General features: G+C 34.9%; 1 protein-coding gene across 4 annotated transcripts in view; it reads left to right on the top strand.

Moving 5' to 3' along the window:
• shakB (shaking B) overlaps positions 1-24,861 on the top strand; it is a 343,238-nt gene that overhangs the window by 220,841 nt on the left and 97,536 nt on the right. For all 4 annotated transcript variants that reach the window (XM_036371860.2, XM_070109380.1, XM_070109381.1 and 1 more), the window contains one exon: positions 23,459-23,612. In XM_036371860.2, the coding sequence (XP_036227753.1) occupies positions 23,562-23,612 (51 nt within the window). In that variant the 5' untranslated portion in view covers positions 23,459-23,561. The remainder of the gene's footprint in view (positions 1-23,458; positions 23,613-24,861) is intronic.

The raw sequence follows: 24,861 nt of genomic DNA, 5'->3' as shown, positions 1-24,861 counted from the left end.
GTCCGATCATTCAATGAAAAATGAGCAAATAACCATAAAACGCAGACAGTTTCCGGTCATTCCAGCTGAAACCATCACGATACATAAAAGTCAAGGTGGAACATACACACAAGTTGCTGTTCATCTAGAGGGTAGAGTAAACAGATCAACATTATTTGTAGGATGTAGCAGAGCCACAAGTGCCAATGGATTATATATAATCGAGACAATTTCTCCCGCGAACCCATTTCGACCGCAGGATCCAATTAAAACTCAACTTAATAGGTTCAAGATAGAAGGAGCACATGCTACAGATTTTTGGCTGAAAAATCGGAACAACGCCTAGATGTTTATTATCAAAATATAAGGAGCCTAAACAAGCATATTGAAGATATTAGATCAGACAAGCTGATTTGTTCTGCTGATATTCTGTGCTTTGCCGAGACATAAGCCTTACCTCAAGAAGAATTCCCAATAGAAGGCTACAGTGTTACTGCACGCCTTGATGGAGAAACAAGATCATCCCGACGACGCCCTGCTAACGGCCTTATAATATACTACAAGCAAGATAGGTGCCCAGGTCTATCAGAAGGACCATTTTCAAGAAACGACACCGGTTCAACAAACGTTTACCAACTGTTAAACGTAAACAATTCAACAGTTTCCATATCACTTGTGTACAGGAACCCCCGCTATAGACTTCCGGAATTTAGAAACCAAGTGGAAAATAATATCCGTCAGATAACTGAACAGTGTAATGGACCGTCAGTAGTCCTTGGTGACTTTAACATATGTCGCCTAACAGCAACTGATGATTTGGAGGCTCGATTGCAACAGTAAGGATTTCAATCTTCATTGGCTAAGGTCGCCACAACAAAACAGGAAGCATCAATAGATTGGGTATGGACAAACATGGATTCTGCAATGACCTCATGTATCACATATGAAACACCATATAGTGATCATGACGGAATATTTATATAAGCTTTAGAAAATAGATACATTATATATATAGATATATGTTATATTCAATATTATTAAATATAAATTTGTATTATAATATAAAGTGTAAGTCATAGATGTAATTATTGTAATTTATATATCATATAAAAAAGTATTATAGAATAATAAATATTATTATATGTTATATATTTTCTAATTTCTATAAATATTATAATTTGTTTTGTTTTCCATTAATTAATGTGAATAATCAATCAGCTTAAAAAATTAAAATTTATGTAAATGTCTGAAAGATCTATTTACCTCAATAACTAACCTTAATTCGAATAGAAGATTGTTTATAGCAAAGAACCTGGCTAGAAAGAACTGGCAAAATGCTTTCCGTTGGATGCAAACCGTTAGCAAGCCACGTTTTCAAATGTAGTCATACATATAGTAGTTACTAAAAGAAATGCACCTGTGAAGGGTATTATAGAAGATAACGTTTTCTCTTGTTTAAAAGTTATTCGGATTTATTCGAATGTATAAGTTCCCGATAGTATCATGTTCTGCTTCTGTAGTTCCCTTATTAAAGAGTTTTTCGCCACATACCCTTAACCTCAAATACCGTACCTGCTACTAATATCGTTTTGTTAAAATTTGTTTATCTTTTAATTGAATATTTCAGTATTAATTAAAAATTGTTTATTTTTTTATTTTTTCGACATTTGTAGCTTTATGTTGAAGCCACAAACAAGTGAAATTTCATGTGTGCAATTATCTACCCTTATCATACAATATATATACCCTGAATATACCCTGTTAATTTTACTACCAATTTTGTAAACTGTGAAGTACACACAGTGAAATATAGATCCTGTTACATCTTAATATGTTTATGTTCGTTCTCACATTTTTACATATGGTGTGTTTTTGTACTCATACACTGCGCGTCATCTCGTTAGCACACCTTTATCAGCTTAACTCAATTGCTTCTGATTTTTTGCTTTTCACAGCTACTGCAGCTACTGCAGCTACTTTATTATTTTACTATTTAACAATCACTGGTAAAGAAATGATGCGATAGGAATGTCTGTTATATGCTTTATTTTTGAGTTATCAGGTTAGCACGTGCAATTTGAATTGCATTTATCTTGGGAGTTTGAAAGGGTATTGGCATCACATTTTTTGTATTGGTTAAGTGAGAGAGCAATAATCGAAGTTTATGAATAATTACAGCTTTCAATAATTGAAATATTAAAAGAAGATAGCAGTAGTCAAATATTATATACAATTTCCTTCGTAGTAAGTAGAAGCATGGAAAAAATAATGAAAGTATCCTACTCTCAAGAGTCGACCGCCAAGATCCGGCAAATGCTGGTGTTAATGTGCCTTTTTTACGGCAAGGTGTTCATGCAATATCGAATGTATGCTGGTGGGAGAAATGCATAGACATGCTTCTATCTGAAGGTATGTTACATGACGGTCTTGCATTATCAGTTCACGTACGACATCGATGTTTTCTGGCACAACGGCTGTTTTTGGACGACCTTCACGGAATTCGTCTTTGAGCGAGCGTCGGCCACGATTGAATTCGTTGTACCAGTTCTATAGGATGGTGCTTCATAGCCATACAAAGATTTTAGTTCATCGATGCACTCTTGTCGGGATAATCCACGTCGAAAGTTGTGCAAAATGATCGCACGAAAATGTTCACGAGTTAATTCCATTTTTTGGCCGAGATGAATTTTTTAATTCCCTGTAAATAAAACTATTCACGATAAAATGACAAAAAGGTTCTGAGTGATGTTATGCTAAGAAATGTAAAACTTTCCAATGGAAATGTCAGATTGCACCTGGCAACACTTAGTGTTGCCTAGGCCAGCCAGCTATATAGCAGCCCTCGTATGTTGGACCGCCGATATCGGGCCACTATAATACATAGCTGCATTACAAACTGATCGATCATTTGGAGATGTGATAATGATTTTCAGGTTATGTATACCTATACGTATATTCATAATGAAATTTCATCAAAATATGCGCTTAAATAATGAATTTGTTTAGCAAAAATTCTACCGGCGGCGGAGGTTGCACACTTCTAACAATTTTTAACACCAAAATTTGGTTCTAAGAAAGTAGGCATAATTGTAGCCAATTTAAAATAAGAAAACACGTTAACTTCGGTTGCACCGAAGCTATAATACCCATCACAAATACAAATGGTTCCTTAGAAGACTTTGATTCCGATCGTGCAGCTTGTATGACAGCTATGTATAGTTTTCGAAGATTCCATTTTTACCTTAGATAATAATAATAATGATCCGTTCTAAATTTTGTCATTCCGATCGTTTAGTTTGTATAGCAGCTATATGCTATAGTGATCCGATATCGGCGGTTCCGACAAATCAGCAGCTTTTTAAAGAGAAAAAGACGTGTTCAAAATTTCGATATCTCAAAAGCTAAGGAACTAGTTCGCGTATATACCGACAGATGGACAGACGGTCATGGCTAAATCAACTCAGCTCGTCACAAGTATGTATAAGGGTCTCCGCCGTTTACTTTTGGATAAAGATCTTCTTAAGGAATGTAACACAAGTAAACCAAATCAAATCTGATTTAAAAATATAAGTCTTTTATAATATACGCAATTTCCCCTAGTGGCGGTACCACGCCCCATTATATGACAATGGTGAGATTATGATTACTCTAATAAGTCGATTGGTCAAAGAAAAATAATTATTATATATAAACAACGTGAAACTTTATTAGACATTAAAGTTGGGTAGAGTGGCTGTCTAACGACGCACCTAGGCCTATAGGAGGCCCATTGTGATACCACCGGGACTAATGTTCCTTCACTCTATCGTCTCCTCTCTGAACCAACCTCTGCTCCTGATGAAGTTCATCAGTACAAATAATTTTATATTAGCAATTTCTGATACGTCATCAAGGAATCCACGAGCGATAGTTGCGATTATTTTCCTATATAGAGCTTTACATTCGCATAGAAGATGTTTTACTGTCTCCTCTTCTTCTACTTCTTGACAGCTTCTACAATAGTACTTGCAATTACACAATGACCTGTTAGTACTCCTACCAGAGTTCTTATATCATTCCTTTTGAATTTTAATAGTCGGTTTGTGCGACTCACGCTCCATTCCTGCCACGTTAGTCTGCTGGTTGAGCAGGTTATTGATTGTCTCCACCGAGACTCTGCTATATTTATAGTATGTTCGCTGATTAAATGTTTGCAAGTTGCCAGAGGCATAAAAAAACCTCTTTTTCAGAGGTTTGTTGCAAAGTGGTACCTGTGCTGGCTAGTTCATCTGCTTCGCAGTTACCAGGGATTTCACTATGTCCTGGAACCCATTGCATGTTTATTGTAAAGTAGGAGGTCAGATCCTCTAATAGGTCAAGACATTCTTTCATTAGCTTGGATGAGACTATTGGAGACTTGAGTATTTGGCCGTTTGGCTATCCATATATATATATATATGCTCCTTGTTTTGAGCACACATTTTGTCAATTCCACAAGGCTTTCTTTGATTGCTGTGATCTCCGCCTGGAAGACACTGCAGTGGTCTGGAAAACGGAAGGCGATTTTGGTGTCTAATATTGTGCAAAAGACACCACCTCCCACTCGATTATCCAGTTTGAATCCATCCGTGTAGATGCTAATTCCTGTATTCTAGTCCACCTCGTCCCTTTCCCACTCCTCTCTGGTGGAGAAGGCCATATTGTGGACCGAATTTAGCTTCAATTCTATTGGATTGCGGAAATCCCGGAATATACTGAGTATCCTAGAATGCCCCTTGTTGCATGCGACTAGTTGGGAGGATTCCTTCAGTTTGAGAGCTGACTTTGCTGCCACTTGCTTACAGAACAGGTCTGTTGGCAGTAAATGTAGAATTACGTTTAGAGCCTGGCTTGGCGTTTTTCTAAGAGCTCCACTAATGCATATACTGGCTACTCTTTGTATACTTTCCATACGCTTTACCGCGTATTTCTTTTCCATTATTGTCCACCATACAAATATACCGTATGTCATGATTGGTCTGACAACTGCTGTATAGAGCCAATAAGTTACCCGAGGCGTTAGCCCCTATTTGGGGCCCACCATCCTTTTACAGGTGTAGAGTGCTGTGGCTGCCTTCTTCACCCTTGCATCCAAGTTTTGTTTCCATGAAAGCTTCCTGTCTAAGCTTAGTCCTAGGTAGCTTGCCTTCTCTACAATTGTTAGTCTGCAACCATTTAATAATTGATCCAACAGCAAGTTATTCATTGTCAGGAAGCAGAAAAGTGGGGATAACACGCCTCCTTGAGGTGTACCTCTTTGGACAGATCTGCACATCGTTGACGCTTCCAGCGTTGAAATTATTGACCTGCTCGTGAGCATCTGTTCAATTAATTTTCTGAGAGGTTCAGAGATATCCAGATCCTTAAGCGCACTCAGTATGGCCCTAGGCTAGATATTATTGAAGGCTCCTTCTATATCTAAGAAGGCAAATATAATGTATTCTTTAACTTCCAGAGATTTTTCAATCTCCGCCACCACAGAAAAGTTGGGTAAATACACTATCAATCGTAAACGAAAAGAATGTACCATACTATTTACATTTAAAATAACCAATATGTGAATGAGTTATGAGGAAGCTGCGAGTAGAGTTATTAAGTTTTGTTCTAACTTCTAAAATAAAATTATTAAAAAAAAGAAAGGAAGTTTTAAGTTCGGGTGTAACTGAGCATTTTATATTCTCGTAACTTGCAAAGATCAAAGCCCAAGAAATTATTTCAAGTGTTGGCAAAATTTTGTATTGGAGGAAGTATTGATCCGATCCAACCCATTTTTGACACAAAGACATACTATTATTGAGAGTTTCATTTATTTATTTTATTATATCAATTTCAATTATATATCTTAAGCATTGACCGATATTTTTGGTAAAAAGTCAACTATAGACACTGGGGTCCACATATTCAGCACCTAGGGGCTTGAACAGTTTTAGTTCGATTTAGACAGTTTTTGATCACAAGACGGCATACTTTAAACGCATTATTCACGTAATGTTTTATTCCGATACAATCATTGCTGCTTGATTTGCAAAATAATGTTATATGGGAAATAAGCGTGATTGTAATGCGATTTCGCCCATTTTCGCACCATAACATAGAAATATGAGAAGAATTTTATGTACCGAATTTAGTTGAAATCGGTTAAGCAGATTCGAAGATATCGGTTTTCACCTATATGTGGACGGTGCCACACCCACTGTCTAATAATGTCTCTGGCGGGTTTAGGCTTGATTTATCGTGCTTTTAGTAATTTTTAAAAGTACCGTTATTTGAGGGTTGTCAACTGATTCCACCAATTTTCACACTGTCGATAGAAGTGATAAAAACGCTTGCTCTCAGTGAAGTTTGTTATTGTAGTTTTAGCGGTTTAGGAGATATGCACATTAAATCTATTAGGGGGCAGGACCACGCCCACTTAAAAAAAAAATATTGAAATTGCATATGCCCCTCCCTAATGTGATCATGTGTATTAAATAACCATCTTGTATCTTATTGTGTAGCTTAGTTATGGCAATTTATTTGTTTTTGATCAATGGCGTTTTGTGGGCGTGGCAGTGGTCCGATTACGCCCATCTACAATGTGAACCCATGTACAAAGGAACATGTGTACCAAGTTTTATAAAGATATCTCAATTTTACTCAAGTTAGAGCTTGCACGGACGGACGGACGGACGGACAGAAAGTCACCCGGATTTCAACTCGTCTCTTCATGCTGATCATTTGTATATATAATGCATATACACAACAGGTTGTGATAATATAATATATGTATATAAGTAACATTTAGAACTAAGTGGCAGCCTCTGTTCTTATAAAGAGGTCAGAAGTAAAAGCTTAAACCCTTTCATAAAGCGTATATGCTCATTGACTAAGGAATTAGTAACGCCACACGTACCTTCACGAGCAAGACATTTCATCATTTCAGGTGATGGCACAGTTCTAAGGAAATTGCAACGTATGTATTCTTAGTACCCTAGATATCTACTTGTAATTACCTACTTTTCCCATTTTTTACTACGTTTGTCGCTCACCTCATACCATATGTTACATAGTTTTTACAATTCTGATATTTGAACCCTACTGAGTTTTGCTCTACATAAATTGTAATACATCTATTGTCTTCCCCTTCTTTCTTTTTATTTCATGCTTCTTATTTGTTTAAATGTACAAATTTACGTTCATACAACCATCTGACTCTGGCTGCGATTGTTTACTATTTTTTACACGGTTTCACTTGTTTTTACTTTGATTATTCCAGTGCTAATGTCGTAACCCATTTCCTGTACTTCAAGCTAATTTGCGTGATTTTGCTGTCATTTTTAGCTTTGTTTTGAAGGTGGAAATGGGACGAGCAACAACGGGTATTGTATACAATTCTAGAATACGGTCAACAGTTGTTTTATTAAAGATAACTCCGGCAGTTTCCACCTACACTGTTAATCCTTTTTTAATTTGTAGTATATATTTATTTCATATGTAATATACTAGTTGAAAAAGAAAGTAAGCCAGAGCAAGCCTTTAGGGAGCGAATATCAAATCACCAGAAAGAACAATAAGGGCACGAGAGAGTCGAGTAGCAATATTCCAGAATATAGAACAGCTCAAGTTTGTTCGTATTGTAAGATAAATGAGGGCCAGGAAGAGTAATGAGTAAGGATACTGTGACTTACTTTCTCACTAATGTACTCGTATTCATAGCAAGTGAACAAAATAAATGCTGGTATTGATTCAGTGCAGTCTGCCAGTCTTCCCAGATGATTTAAATTGAAATTACAACTGTTGTACACTAATATCACTTATGGCAATAAAAAATGTATGCAATATATATAATGTACACTAGGGTGGAGCGAAAAATTTTTTATTTTTCACATTTCAATTACAAATTCTTTAAAAATAACGTACAAATATTTGAATTGAATATAATATATATTTGAATTGAATATTTCAAATATTTGAATTACACTCTCCGAAAGTATATTCACTTAGTTCAAGCAGTTCATATTTAAACCTATTTTTCTCAGAACTATATGTTTCGAATTGGCTGCAGTTGTAACTCGAGGACAAATCATCCGATCGCTTGGAATACTATATGCAGCTCTGTACAACGACTTTTCAGTTTATTGATGAATACAAAAAAGCTGGGCCAATAGTCAACACTCTTTCGAGCAAAATCCGACACTTATTCTGCCATATGTATAAATTTTTTATAGTTTGTAAAGTAAAGACTTAATATGAAACATGCCTAATAAATAAAACATACATTGGATACCTCTGTTTTAGTTTCCCAAAGTTGCAGTAGCAGCAATAGCAGCTGAAATATCAAATGAATACCTGATGTCAAAGTAACTTTAAATTGGCAAAGCAACCTCAAAGAACATAAATCTCGATAAAAAAATTAATAGTTCTACTAGTTTTTCTAGCTGAATTTAGTTTCTTCATACAAAATATCGAAAACTTCAGTAAGAATTAAAGATTTTGAAACGTATGTCGCTTCCCGACTTAAAAGAAAATTCGTTTAAAATTTCAATTGAATCGATTGATTCCGACAAATGAGCAGCTTCTTGGAGGGTAAAGGACGTGTGCAATATTTAAGAGCGATATATCAAAAACTGAAGGACTAGTTCGCATATATACAGACAGATAGATGGAAAGACAGACGCACTTGTCTAAAGCAACTCAGCTCATCAAACTAATCATCTATATACATATATACTTTAGGGGGCCTCCGACGTTTTTCTTTGAGCGTTCCAAACTTCCTGGCAAGCTTAATATACCCTGTTCTGGGTATAAAAACATACGCATCTCAACTTTTATATGCTGAAAGGATTAATCCAAGCGCTTCGCCACTCTAGTGTATTGAACAGGAAAAATAATTCAATATTCTGGGAACAGAATAACGATTCTGATCCATAAATTATAATTTAATAATTTAAAAACGGAGTATCTAAATATTTGTTAACTTATTAGTAAGTTGACCAACTTAAATATAATAGATATAACCATAAAACAAAAAAATAGCAATTAAATCATAGAAAAAGCAGGGACATGAGAGTTTACTAACGAGATAATTGCTACAGTTAACCGCACATACAACCAAATGAAAGCCACATAAGCAAAAACGCTACACCCCCTCTCTTCTACATAATTTATGCAATATATATTTATATATATATATGAATAAATATATGCTAATGTCGGTCACGAACCACAAGCTGCGAAATCGCACGTCATAAGACACAAGATAAACGAAGAAGGGAAGTGCGCTCAATGGGTTAAAAAGTTTAAAAAATTATAATAATAGCTAGGCAATGTTTTGCAGGCCGCTAAACAATAACAAGGACATAATAATACAGTGGTAATCATACAACCTACATACTACTTACTACATACAAAATACATAGATATATATTTATACACACATAAGTAAAGCGATTCAGTTGCGGTTGTGGCAAAGACACAGCAGAACGCTTGCCATTCGGACCACGATTAACCGCGTTGCGGAAATATTTGCTCAGGCATTGGCCCACCAGCAAGATGAAACGAAAACATTTTACAACACAAAGTAAACTCTACAAATGTGGAGCAAGGTGCACATTTAATAGTAAGCACGAAATGTCACTGCAAACAAAATAAAACTAAAGTACATACATATGTACGTACATATACGAGTATAAGATTGGAGCTCACTAACAAGCTAAAACGTATGGAACTGCCACGGCACGAAAGTAACTGTTTATTAAAGCAAATAAGACAATGTTGAAAACGAAAACATAAAAATAAAACGGAAGACTTTTTTTAATTTGCGAAAGATGGAAATTGAAAAAGTCTTTGCAGTACGAATACAATACGTCTGAGATAAACGTTTCGGAGAATGTAACGGAATCCGAAGTTTAATTATAACATGCAAGTATTTTCCGTCGCATAAAATAATTTCAACTTACACTTGTTATTCGCAGAAAGGGCGCATGCAAAATAGGTCTTGGCCAATTTCTGCCTTAGAACATTTCTGATTTTGCGGCAGTTGTATAATATTCTATTGTTACCTAGACTCGCAATGCGCCCAACACCCTCTCACTTACAGCGGCACACTTGTTTGGGTAATTACCGGATATCCTCGAATTTTTAGATAAAAACCATTGACAGAACAAATGAAAGTATTTATTTAGCAATGACCGCGTTTTCCACCACTGAATCGAGCCTCTATTTTAAAAATTAGCGCACTGACTCTGCAGCAGCACGAAACTGATGCAATTTTCAAGCTCTAGTACACTGATAAAAACCGGTCATAACTGTGGACTTGTGGTAAATGTCAACAAAATTATGCCTTTGCCAAGATCAACAAAAGCTTTTAGATAGGATGAAGAAGGAGAGGCAAAATTTTTCATTTTTAACAAATAATAGTCTATATTGTTGCGGACATAATTGTAACAGCGATAATGAATCTTAACATCAATTGTAAATCATGTGATAGATGTAAATGAAATACCAAGGGAAAAGCATAGTCGCAATGAAATGGGTATAGATGGGATGAATATGGGAGAGATATATTTAAAAGGCCAATGTGTCAGATAGTGTCAGTGGGGTACGGATTTTGAAGGCCTTACTTGGCAACGTTAGTGATACCATAGTGTTTTATTCAAACGATGCAAAAAAATATTGGCTGATTTTCTAGTTCAGTATTTACTTTAGCAAATATCTTGGTTATTTATACTATTTGTAGAAAGCTGTGAAATAACTATTGTGCGAATACTCTACTATATCGAATATCTATTCTATAACTGGACTAAAAGAATTAACAAATAATATTTAATATCTAGAAAAATACTCAGTCGCCTACTTCCCACATAACAAACTTTTATATTCCATTTGATTCTTTCACTTTACAGTTCACAGAACAAACTTGAAGTTATCCGATTAAAGCTTTGCAACAAATTGTGCCTTCACGGTTTTTCATCTTACCCTACAAAAATGGTCGAAATCGGACTATAACTTTCCAAAGGCCCAGACACCAAATTCGGGGAGAATATTTTTGAATTGACAGCATGTCCTTATGCCAAAAATGGATAAAATGGGGTCAATACTTTCCTTAGCCCCCACAAAATAATAATTCTACGTCAGTCGTATGAAGGTCGTATTTAACATAAGGTAAAAATATGCGCATTCGTATGCTTCAATGTGCTTGAGTGAGAGTACATATTGCAGCACCTGAGGGCAGTGCTCATTTTCATTACATTCAAGTGCCTGAGTGCTCTTGTTGTGCGTTTTGCGGTTGTTAAAGTAACGAGCTAAGCTTAAGCACTTTGCAACACATACTGACTGCAGAAAATACTTTGTGCTTGAAGAACTCTAGAAGTGCAAGCCAAGAATAAATATTACAACTACAAGTATGTATGTGCACACATAGTAAACGTAACAAACATAAGTACATTGAAAGTAATACAAACTAAAAATCGCGTTAATCTGAAGCGTATAAATCTACATAGAAAAGTTAAAAGTTAATAAACTCTTACGAATAAAAAGAAACTAGAATAAAGTTTCTAAAAGCCATGTTTTACACATGCAAAAGGCTATAATGTAGCTTTATTGGCTGTGGAAAAGATTACCATAATGCATTTAACCTTAAAACAGTTTTATTATAACAATTAGTTATATAGCCCCTTCACTTTTACAGGTTATCAACTACTTGTAGTTTAGGAGAATACTCAAAGTATTAAACCGTCATCTGACGACCTTTACCCTTAATCGTTTTTTGTTTTACCAGTTATTTACCGTAATTCAAATTTTTCTGTAATTTCCGAATTGCATATGGTTCGTAAATGACACCGAACACCTATTGCACAGAGATTGAATACTGTTTTGGTACTTGTATAAAATTAAACAAGAATAAAGGAAAAATTAATTTTGAGCTGTAAAAACTTGATTTGAGGATTATTCAATTCATATGGACTTTTTTTTTTTGTGAAACAACGTCACCTTTTTTGACCACAACAAAGTTTACTCTTTATCCGTTCGAGGATTTGTTGAGAAATAGCGCTGAAACATATATGTTTTCTTGATCACATCCATAGTCTGAGAATTGTTGACCTACACTTTCCTTTTCAAATAATTATAGTAAAATATCACACATTTTTACCAACATATCCAGTTGACTGTAGGAAAGTCGGAAATCACTATATTAATGGTAATTCGGCCATAGTCAACGAGTTGCACATATTCGGTATCGAAAGTAATGGTCCAATTACGACAATTTTGATACGTAAGATATCTCCTATTAGACCCTTCTGAATCATCTTGGCTATGAAATTTAATAACTTTGTTGTTTTTATTTAGTGAGTTGTCCTACTTTTTTGTGAGTTTCACCACTATATGGAAGTGAGCGTGGTTATCATCTGATTTGACTAATTTTTACTGTGTGGTTAAGTGCTAGAATAACTTTTGCTCAGCAAGTTTGGTTAATATAGCACTTTAGCTTTAAGCTGCCATGCCCTGTACCAAATTACAGTTTTGTATCCTAATGTTTGGCTTTGTTATAGCCCTTTATAATTTTTCGTTTAATGGCAATTTGTGGTCACTGCAATGGTCCAATTCCGCCCATCTGCAATACCATACCGCCCAGCGTGCAAAGAAACGCGTGTCTGGAACGACGAACAGACGATCAAACCGAATTCAACTCGTCTCGTAATCCTGATCATATATAATATATATACATAACTTTATTTACATATCGATTAGTTTTAGGTGTTACAAACAACCGTTAGGTCAACGAAACTATTATACTCTGTTGCAACACTTTGCGATTGTATAAAAATGTATCGCTGGTTTTAAAGTTGAAAAGCGTCAGAAATTTTAACGAGTTACACAGAATTATTTAATTGAGGAAACGAACATAACAGAGACATTTATTGGGTTTGTTTTTACGGAATAATCATCATGGTAAATTGACCAGTGTGATGGATAACTTCAATCCTTTATTATTTATACCAGTAAATTGAATGAAATGTTAAAACGATTGCTCTCATATGTTATCCTTTACTAAAGAACTGTCATAGTTTACTGTTAGTATTTGTTTCAAAAGTTTATCCTCTGAGCAATAAATTCGCGTTGGCTTTGAAGTCGTTGAGTGATTTGCTTCTCTGCATGCAAAAATTATTTATAAACAAGTAAGGAAGGGCTAAGTTCGGATGTAAACGAACATTTTATACTCTCGCAAAGTATACTCGTTTGAGATTTCTTTGTGGATTGACTGATATTTTCGATAGAAGGTCAACTATAGGCACTGGGGTCCACATATTTAGTACTTAGGGGCTTGAACAGTTTTGGTTCGATTTAGACAATTTTTGATCACAAGGTGGCATACTTTAAATGTATTATTCACGCAAAGTTTTACCCCGATATAATCATTGTTGTTTGATATGCATAGTGGAAAGTGAAAGAATCAGATGGAATTGAAAATGGTGTTATATGGGAAATAGGCGTGCTTGTAGTCCGATTTTGCCCATTTTCACACTATAACATAAAAATATAAAAATAACGTTATGTACCGAATTTTATTGAAATCGGTTAAGCAGATCCTAAGATATGAGTTTTCACCTAAAATTGGGCTGTGCCACGCCCACTGTCTAATTTTGAACGCGGTTCCTATAAAGTCATCTTATACCATCCCAGAGATAAAATTTAATGTCTCTGGCGTGTTTAGTGCTTGAATTATCGCGCTTTTAGTAGTTTTTAACAGTACCGTTATATGGGGAAATGGGCGGAGTTGCCACCCGATTTCAACTATTTTCACACTGTAGGTAGAGGTTCTAAAAACATTTGCTTCCAGTGAATTTTGTTATTATAGCTTTAGCGGCTTAGGAGATATGCACATTAAACCTATTAAGGGCGGGACCACGCCCACTTAAAAAAAATTTAACTGCAGATGCCCCTCCCTAATGTGATCCTGTGTACCAAATAACAGTCTTGTATCTTATTGCGGAGCTTAGTTATGGCAATTTATTTGTTTTTGATTAATGGCGTTTTGTGGGCGTGGCAGTGGTCCGATTACGCCCATCTGCAATACTAACCGTCTCCCGGTACCAAGAAACATGTCTACCAAGTTTCATGAAGATATCTCAATTTTTACTCAAGTTAGAGCTTGCACGGACGGACGGACAGACGGACGGACGAACAGGCGGACGGACGGACAGACAGTCACCCGGATTTCAACTCGTCTCTTCATACTGATCATTTATATATATATGACCCTATATCTAACTCGATTAGTTTTAGGTGATACAAACAACCGTTAGGTGAACAAAACTATTATACCCTGTAGCAACAGGTATCATCATAAAAAGAAATAAAGGTAGTCGATTGTTTCCACCCGCAGTCGTATGATCAAATATAATAGTAGTTAAGAAAAGCTAAATCGCAGGTTTGCTCGAAGCGGACTTTTTATGCGATTCTTTTATACACTTGCATGAATTATGTATGTAAGAGTGAGTCAATGGCAGCGCGCATTGTCATAAATGACGTCGACAGCTGGCATGGGGTAGCAACAATAACGTCACCAGCAGAGTAATGAGTATACAACAAGTACATTGATGACTTTCGCATGTTGTTATCAGCATTACGGCTATTGTAACTGTCATCATTGTTGTTTCACTTGTCATTGCGCAGTTGCTGGTTGGTCCACATGTGACCGCACACTAGTACATATTGTTATGCGCTGTAAACTTTATTCTCATGCAGCAATTTCAGTAAAGTAAATCTATAATGTTCATTCACGGTACAACACATCAACACCGTATTTACATGTGTGTCGCACACACAGACATCGAACCTCATTCATTTTTTATACTCTCCTCAACCTGTTGCTACAGAGTATAATAGTTTTGTTCACCTAACGGTTGTTTGTATCATCTAAAACTAATCGAGTTAGATATAGGGTTATATATATATAAATGATCAGGATGAAGAGACGAGTTGAAATCCGGGTGACTGTCTGTCCGTCCGTCCGTCCGTCCGTCCGTGCAAGCTCTAACTTGAGTAAAAATTAAGATATCTTTATGAAACTTGGTAGACATGTTTCTTGGTACCGTGAGACGGTTGGTATTGCAGATGGGCGTAATCAGACCACTGCTACGCCCACAAAACGCCATTAATCAAAAACAAATAACTTGCCATAACTAAGCTCCGAAATAAGATACAAGACTGTTATTTGGTACACAGGATCACATTAGGGAGGGGCATCTGCAGTTAAAACTTTTTTTAAAAAGTGGGCGTGGTCCCGCCTCTAATAGGTTTAATGTGCATATCTCCTAAACCGCTAATGCTATAATAACAAAATTCACTAGAAGCAAATGATTTTAGCACTTCTATTGAATAGTTGAAATCGGGTGGCAACTCCGCCCACTCCCCATATAACGGTACTGTTAAAAACTACTAAAAGCGCGATAAATCAAGCAATAAACACGCCAGAGACATTAAATTTTATCTCTGGGATGGTATTAGATGACTTTATAGGAACCGCGTTCAAAATTAGACAGTGGGCGTGGCACCGCCCACTTTTAGGTAAAAACCCATATCTTGGGATATGCTTAACCGATTTCAACCAAATTCGGTGCATAACGTTCCTTTCATATTTCTATGTCATAGTGCGAAAATGAGCTAAATCGGACTATAACCACGCCTATTTCCCATATAACACCATTTCCAATTCCATCTGATTCTTTCACTTTCCACTATGCAAATCAGGTAACAATGATTATATCCGGGTAAAACTTTGCGTGAATAATGCAATTAAAGTATGCCACCTTGCGGCCAAAAATTGTCTAAATCGAACCAAAACTGTTCAAGCCCCTAAGTACTAAATATGTGGACCCCAGTGCCTATAGTTGACCTTCTACCGAAAATATCAGTCAATCCACAAAGAAATCTCAAACGAGTATACTTTGCGAGAGTATAAAATGTTCGGTTACATCCGAACTTAGGCCTTCCTTACTTGTTTTAGTTTTATGTTTTTTTCTCGTTGATCTCCTCCAGTTTAGTTTTTGCTACATATTTTTTCATGTTGCACGTACCTGATGGTTGCAACGCCCTAATGATGACAAAAAAAATGTCTCGATTACATTAATATCTAATTTTTGGTAGCAGTTTTCCAACCTAATCACCGGCAGTAAAATTGCCGCATAATCGCCTACGCGGCTGCATACGGCATTGCCACACATTCACCGCACGGCCGTAGTGAAGTCAACACATGTGTCGCGCGGTTTTATTATTTGCGCAAAAAAACTAAAAAATTAAATAATTTATTGCATTAATGTGTTCAGAGCTTTCAACGTGCAGACATTAATTGATATTACACAAGTATGTATAGATGTATATTTAACGCTATTTGCCATGTTGTACAAAACTCAAATACTTATTTTATCAAATAAGTGAAAGCGGAAGTTTTCATTAAATATCTCCTCCAACCGGATATAGTGGTAGGAAATTAGCAACGAAAGCGGCCGACATTAGTGTATTAGGTTGCCAACTGCTTTCACCAGTTTATGAAAATAGTCTTAGCTTGAAAAAACGTCGTGTATTAAGACAAATAACAGCGCATTATTGAGCATAATTTTTCATTTATACATTGTGTTTTAATGTAAGTAATCTATATATCGTTTGGTAGCAAAAACTACTCTTAATACATATTCCTGTGCTTGAGGTTTGGACATTACTAATTTTTTTATAAATTAAAAGTAAATTGTGTGGCATAATTCCGGATGGAAAACAAAAATATTGATTGGAAGAACAGTGGTTTGAGGTCTAGAAAAATGTGTAAACAGGAAAAGATAACTATTGGTGGATCAAAGAGGATAAATATCAGAGGCCCTAGTTTCGCTGCGAATATCTTTTATGCTTACGTTACGTATCGAAAAGAGAACGGAAAAGGTGGGGTTCAATATGTCGTTGAATGGAAAGTGGGCGTAGTTTCTTCCAATCCTTACAATTAGTGGTAAGTGACATAATTGAGATGTGAAGCACAAAATGTGGTAGTTTTGGGTTACTAAATGACTACGCATACAATTTCATGAACGAATATATTATTAGTAATGTTGCTTACATAGGTACGTATATCAAAATGTTGAAATCTGAAATGAAATGCAAAAATTTGCTTTCATGTTAAAAATCAATATTAAATATTCGCAGAGTACAAAGACTGCAAACGGCAAGTGCCGAATGTCGTTTGCAAATCAAATACCCTCATTTCGTCCGTTAAATAAAACAAAAAGCAAAGAAAATGAACTTATAATTTATTTTGCTGTCGTGAACATCCGAGATTATAAAGTTTCTTCAGCAAAACGGCCAAACGACAACAGTTGGCATGATTTCATGTTCGCAAGCAGAGCAGGAGTGTGCTAGCCCAGGGTAGTGGATAGAAGATAAGGTTAAAACATTGATGCCAGCATACCGGCAAAGGAATGTCATGATGAGTAGTTGAATGTGATCACGATATGACAATGAAAAAAGTATAAAACATTCAAATTTCAATGAAAACAAGGGACATTTACTAGTTTTGGGAACCTAAGTAAGAGTTAAATTTAATAAAACGATTATTACAAAAAGTTCTTAAATCGAAAAACGTCATTTGTGGAAAAATAGTCTAAAATGCAAATATAGACGTGCGAGGCGTAAATGAGTCCCTAACAGTCAAATTAATCGAATAAGTCGATTTCGAAGTTAGGATGGCATCGATTTGGTCACCTAGAACCGATTTTTATTGCCTGTTGCGCTACAATCGCTATTAAAACCACTTTCCAGAGTGGTTGGAAAGTGTAGTAAATGTAATATGGATGTAATTATTTTCTCTTACAACACAATTGACATATACTCATATAAACTAATTATGTTCTTGGGATAAGCATTATATTTGTTAATCCCTTCGTTTGCGTCTTTAGACTCTTGTGATTTCTTAAGCATGAACAAATGAGTAAACTATAACTTCTTAGCCGTTTTATTGTACATATATATTGCAATTACGAAGACATTTATCTGATTGCGCCAAAAAAAGTTTTACGTTATTACAAATCTGTATGACACTTAAAAAAAACTAGTTCGAACTCATGACAATATCTTCCCTCCACATCCATATATATTTTACAAATTTATTTTATGTTTTGGTCAAAGTTAACTGTTTATTCGCAAACCATTTCCAATTGGATGCGTCTGCAATTTTGAAGGGGAAATATCGTCTAATGAAGTCAAGTAAGGGAACAGTGTAAGAAAGTTGGAAACAATAATTATTTTGGCTTTCATGAAATTCCCAAATAATTGATTGAAGAAAATAAGAATTAATTTTGGTTTTGCCTATTTTGCCACTGAAAATGGTATATGATAAATGATAGATTGAATTGCAAATATATGTATCTACAACGATTCTTGAATATATTCACATGCATATACATAATATTTATATATGTTATATGTATTGTACTTAAAAACAAAATGTTTAATCAAACTTCTTTCCTATGTGGAACTGGCACAAGAAATGTAAATTTATCGAGCGATTACACATATCTCAGTATATATGTACATAAAATTTCGGCAAACATTGCGACGGTCGCTCTGGCAGCAAAGTCATTTTCTAACGGAAAATAGCGTGCAACAACATTCCTGCCGTACACATGTACAGTGTGCGATTACACAAGTACATATGTGCGTATGTATTCGTGATAAGTTGAGTGTGGTAATAAAACTGGAAATTAAATTTAACCCACAAATACCTTCCATAGGAATATGCAAATGTGCACTTGCCATTTATTCGCTCATATATACATAAATGTGTGCATATTCTACACATAAGGTGCAATGGAAATCAAAATTATTACGACATCTGTAGAAAAAGCTTAGTTGAATTCGAGTGCGCTTGCGGTTGCACACACACTATACAAGTATATCACTTAGACGTAGGCACGTACAGACTCTAACAACAAATAGTGCCTGCGATTACTTGAAAGACTAACGACCTAAACGCGACGCATTCTTTTATGTTTTTAACTGACTTTATTGCATGTTGCATATATAAGTTATGTGTATGTATAACTCAAGTGATCGGGATCCGCAGGTTTATTTAAGTAGAAAGAGCTTGTCTTAACAGTTGAATATAGAGGGCGTGCTGGTGCGTGTATAAATATATGAGGACTGCTGATTCCCCTACAGTCAAATCAGCTTAGCATGAACTACTCGTAACTAGTATCAAATTCAACTTGTCAGCTAACTGCTGCCTTGGAGTCCCACGAAATATCAATTGTGAGATTTCAGCAAGATATTTATGAAAATCATACTAATTCGAAATAGATCAGTAAACCCAAACTAAAACTACTGCCTCTTTAACTTATTTTAATTTGCCTAAATTAACTACATAATACAACTCAAATTATTGCAAATTTTTAGATTTTCGAATTTATGACTTATTTTAATACTCTGGCAACATGTTTCTACAGAGTATAATAGTTTTGTTCACCTAACGGTTGTTTGTATCACCTAAAACTAATTGAGTTAGATATAGGGTTATATATATATAAATGATCAGGATGAAGAGTCGAGTTGAAATCCGGGTAACTGTCTGTCCGTCCGCCTGTCCGTCCGTCTGTGCAAGATGTAACTTGAGTAAAAAACACAAAACACCATTAATCAAAAACAAATAAATTGCCATAACTAAGCCCCGCAATAAGATACAAGACTGTTATTTGGTACACAGGATCACATTAGGGAGGGGCAACTGCAGTTAAATTTTTTTTTAAGTGGGCGTGATCCCGCCCCCTAATAGGTTTAATGTGCATATCTCCAAAACCGCTAAAGCTATAGTAACAAAATTCACTGGAAGCAAATGTGTTTAGCACCTCTACCTACAGTGTGAAAATGGTACCCATATAACTGTTAAAAATACTAAAAGCGCTATAAATCAATCACTAAACACGCCAGAGACATTCAATTTTATCTCTAGGATGGCATGAGATGACTTTATAGTAACCGCGTTCAAAATTACCGCCCACTTTTAGGTGAAAGCCCATATCTTGGGATCTGCTTAACCGATTTCAACAAAATTTGGCAACATGTCACACAGCTCGTGCCACAATCGATTTATTGAAAGACACCTTTGGTGACCGCCTAATTTCACGTTTTGGCCCTGTGAATTGGCCTGCAAGATCTTATGATTTAACACCGCTAGACTACTTTCTTTGGGGTTATGTAAAGTCATTGGTCTATGCGCATGAGCCACAAACGCTTAACCATTTGGAAGACAACATTCGCCGTGTTATTGCCGATATACGGCCACAAATGTTGGAAAAAGCCATCGAAAGTTGTACGTCCAGATTGGACTACATCCGAGCCAGCCGTGGCGGTCATATGCCAGAAATTATATTTAAAATGTAATGCCACAAAATTATCTTTCGGATAAATAAAATTCATGTCAATCGAATAATCCATCGTTGTTTTATTGCAATTTAAAGTTTTATATCTTAAAATAAACACCCTTTACAAAAAATTCCCTACCAGAACTTGATTTAAATCGGCCAGTTTGTAAGGCAGCTTTATGCTATAGTGATCCGATCTGAACAATTTCTTCGGAAATGGTATTAAATCCAAAAGGGACTATACATTCAGATGGACAGACAGATAGACATGGCTAAATTGACTTAGCTCGTCATGCTGATTATTTATGTATATATTTTATAGGGTCTCTGACGTTTCCTCTTGGGTATTACAAGGATTGTGACAAACTTAATATAACCTTTTCAGGGTATAAAAAGAGGCAGATAATAATTTAGAAAAAGTAATCAAGGAAGGATCAGTTAATTAGTAAATTAAGAAATGACGAAAATTATTTTGTGAAGATTTCCAGTAGGACTAAGTAAAGAGAAGATAGTTTGTGTTACTATATTTTCTTTAGTATAATGTTATTTGGTGCCAAAATTTGGTTAAAATCGGTCCCTACATTGACTTTATAGAGTATCTGACATGATATAGACCTTTAACCCATTCATAACCCTTCCACACTTGTCCAAGAAATGTTTATAGTGTCTAAAAAAATTTTAAAGGACCACTAGGTATATTTATTGTATTATTGCTGTGTATGGAATGCGCTTACTTGTGTGCGCACAAACTCCACAAAAGTAATGAGGTAATTCCTTGGGGAACATAAATATGTGTTTACCAACATATGTATACTATATGTTAATTTAATTGCATACATAAATATATAAACGTATGTGCATATATGTGCATGAAAAAGTCATTTGAATTGGAGGTTTGCTCTTTTGTACAGTTATTCTTTTCCCGCAATCTGCGGTCCTCATTTACACAAATCCTTTTAATGAATGCTTCCCTTAGAAGTTTTGTAAGCATATATGGGTAAAGACATATATATGTATGCGAGCACCGCTTTGTTTTCATTAAGTATCAGACACACCTTTGCGCCTTTTGTAAATAATACATCTCTAAGCGTTGTTCATGTGAGGTGAAAAACGGCCACAGCAAGAAAACAATTGTATTCAGGTGCTAATTTCATACTTATGCTTTTACACGCCCATTAGACCAAATGTATTACACGCTCTGCGGAATTTAAATAAACTATATAACAAGTGTGCGCGACACATGACCACTAGAATTAAAAAATAATGTTAATTATGTAACCACGCCATCTCTCATACAAAGAGTTAAGCAAATGTTAAAAACAGGCTTCCAAAATGTTTATGGTAATATTTTAGCGGGTTACAATTAAAATATAAATATTTAGTGTGCTCAAAAACTAACGGGAATTTTCGTTTCGCACTTATGCCAGCGGTTCTTCCTATCGTCGAAACACTTCTTAAACTGGAGTTTAAAGGTGGCCTTTAGCTTTTTCAGCGATGCGCTTTTAATATTCTTTGATCCATTTTTTTTTTTTAAACAAAAGTCACCTAGCTCATAGAAACACGTCTAACGCGTTAGCGGCTGCTACAAACAAATTTTATCGTACTTCAAGGGCATGTACATCAACATACTTGTAATAAAAAAAATTTTGACAATTGGACTTTTCAAACTTTAAACTTTAACTTTAATTTTAAAATTTTTGTTATTTTTTACCACACCTCGCATGCTCAACGGTTTATAAACGAAATCATCAATATATTTACTGCAATATTTAGTGTATCTGAAGTGAATTATGTTTCTGTAGTCTAGTTTACAAAATTGCCATTATATGAGGGGTAGGCGTATTAATTGTCCGAATTCGTTCATTTTCAAAATATATCTTGTACTTGCCAGAAATACTTGATTTGAGCATGTTTGGTTAATAAAGCTATAATTGTGGCGGTACCACTCCTACATTGAGTAATTAACCTCATATGCTTCTCTTTACCTCTATGCCTTGTACAAAATCGCCTATATGCAGTACCTACCTAGCCAGATAGCCAAATAGTACTTTTACTCAAGTTATTGCTTACACGGACAAATAGACAGACGGATTTAATCCCTCACAACATCCTGATCATTTTGATATATACATATGACAAGTATATCTATATGTTATATTGTAAGTGTTACAAACAACCATTAGATAAACAAAACTATTATACTTTTTGGCAACATGTTGCGAGAGTATAAAAATATATAGGAATGTCTGCATTATCATTTTAATTAGATTTGACATTTCCAATTTAGACAGTTACTTAAGTAGTAAAACTTAACCCTCATTTGGAATGTGCGCAAAGTTAGTGCCCAAAACATTAGAGAGGTAGAACTTTCAACTAAATAAATTGAACGTGAAAATTTTAAAACATATTTATCGAGCAAAAAAAAATGGTCTTGAATGAAATTAGGTCTAAATTGTCCTCTATCAATAAATATATTTTTTAAATACAGCAGAATTCTAAATCAGAAAATCTTACAATAGTCTACTTATGGTACTTACACTATTGGACAGCAGTAAATATCTACTAACAGGGTATATTAGGTTTGCCATGACGTTTGTAACACCCAAAAGAAAACGTCGGAGACCCTATAAAATTTATACATAAATGATCAGCATGATGAGCTGAGTTGATTTAGCCATGGCCGTCTATCGGTCTGTCTGTATATATACAAACTAGCCCCTCAGTTTTTAAGCTTTCGATCTCAAATTTTGCACCTGTCCTGTTCTCCCTAAGAAGCTTATCATTTGTCGGAACGGATATCGGACCACTATAGCATATAGCTGCCATATAATTTGAACGATCGGAATCAAGTTCTTGTAAGGAGAGTTTGTATTTGTAAAGGGTATTATAACTTCAATGCAACCGATGTTAACATTTTTTTTGGTTTTTGCATAACTTTTCTTCCTTTAGCTGAAAATTTTATTGTTAAATTCTATATAATTGAACATCACATCATGTTTTTCTATTAAACGGCACAAGTTTGGAAATTTTCACACAAATAAGGTCTGTACTATTATTTCTGTTTATTTTTTGTTTTGCAGATTATCACGTAAACTCAAGCCACATATAGTTGCCGATACAGTCAAGCAATATATCAGTCGGGCGCAGCGCACAAGTAAGGGTTCCGGAGAACAGCAGCCTAACATGGAGTTTTTACGTGGTGTTTATGCGTTCATGCAAGTGAGTAGATCATCGGTGAGTGTCGCTATTTCAAATTAACAAACTTACTAATCCATAAAATCTTCTTTTTCTTTTTTGAATTGCGTATGATTTGCTCTCTATCAAAACATTGAACAAATAAATCGAAATCTCATAACCTCAACCGAAATCCAAAAAAAATATATATATTTTAAACTAAAATATTAAACCAATTTTGCTGTTGGCAAAAAAAAAAATGAGTATAAATATAATAAATAAAAATATACATAACTACGAAAATAATAAAACATGTATGTATAAATATACGCAAATCGCGTTAATAACGTTTAACGAGAGTAAGCTAACATATGAGCTATACAAGTATTATACACACGTAAAAACGTTATTACAAGAGAGAAATGTATAAATAGAGTAAAGTAGGAAATAAATTAGTGGTTATATAAGGTACACATTGTAGCTAATTAATGCCTTCTTCTAACTATTTAACAAATACGTAAATTTGATATCATAAAGTTAGGTTATGTTAATAAAAACGTTGACAATGTCAGCATATAAACATGTATTTAATAAATTATAGTGAAATGCCTTGAGTATTATCCATTGAAGAGTATCCTAAGCATAATTTTGTTGAGCTCTAAGTATTATCAATCTTTGTGTAAATTCCACCAAGCATATACTCGTATTTAATATACAGTGAAGGTGGTCAAATAGATATATTATATTTGTAGTCGTTTTATCTTATAGCATTAACAAACGAACTAGTTATGTAAACAAAGATGTTATAGGTACGATATCTCTAATATTAAACCTATTAGAAATAAAAGTAATTTTGTTTTTTAAAAGCAATTAATTTCCAAGTCCATCGAGTACCTTAATATTTTGTTTAAGGAGTAAAAGGATTTACACAAAATGATAAATTGGTTTTATACCAAAAATATTTGAAAATGCATGTTTAAAACAAAACTTCAACAAAATTATGACTTAAAACAAAACTGACAAATACCATAAGTAGAAAGAATAAGATGAATATACAAAGAAAAGATATTAGGAATAATTAATTCAAATTACGAGCGAGTGAGCGAGCGAACATACTTGTACAAATAAAAAGTTAATCCCACGGAGCGAACAAACCATTGCAATTGACTGCATTAATTCAGTCAATTATCTCCCGTTATTTGACGAAGTGAAACAATTATCATATTTCAACGAAACAAGAGTAATAAGCAGCGTCACTCATGTTTTTTTCGTAGAGAAAATAATTAACGAAACATTTCCACTGTAAGTT

Source organism: Bactrocera oleae, chromosome 5, assembly GCF_042242935.1.
Source record: "Bactrocera oleae isolate idBacOlea1 chromosome 5, idBacOlea1, whole genome shotgun sequence".
NCBI classification, from domain to species: Eukaryota; Metazoa; Arthropoda; class Insecta; order Diptera; family Tephritidae; genus Bactrocera; species Bactrocera oleae.
This window is presented reverse-complemented; position numbering and strand designations above follow the sequence as displayed.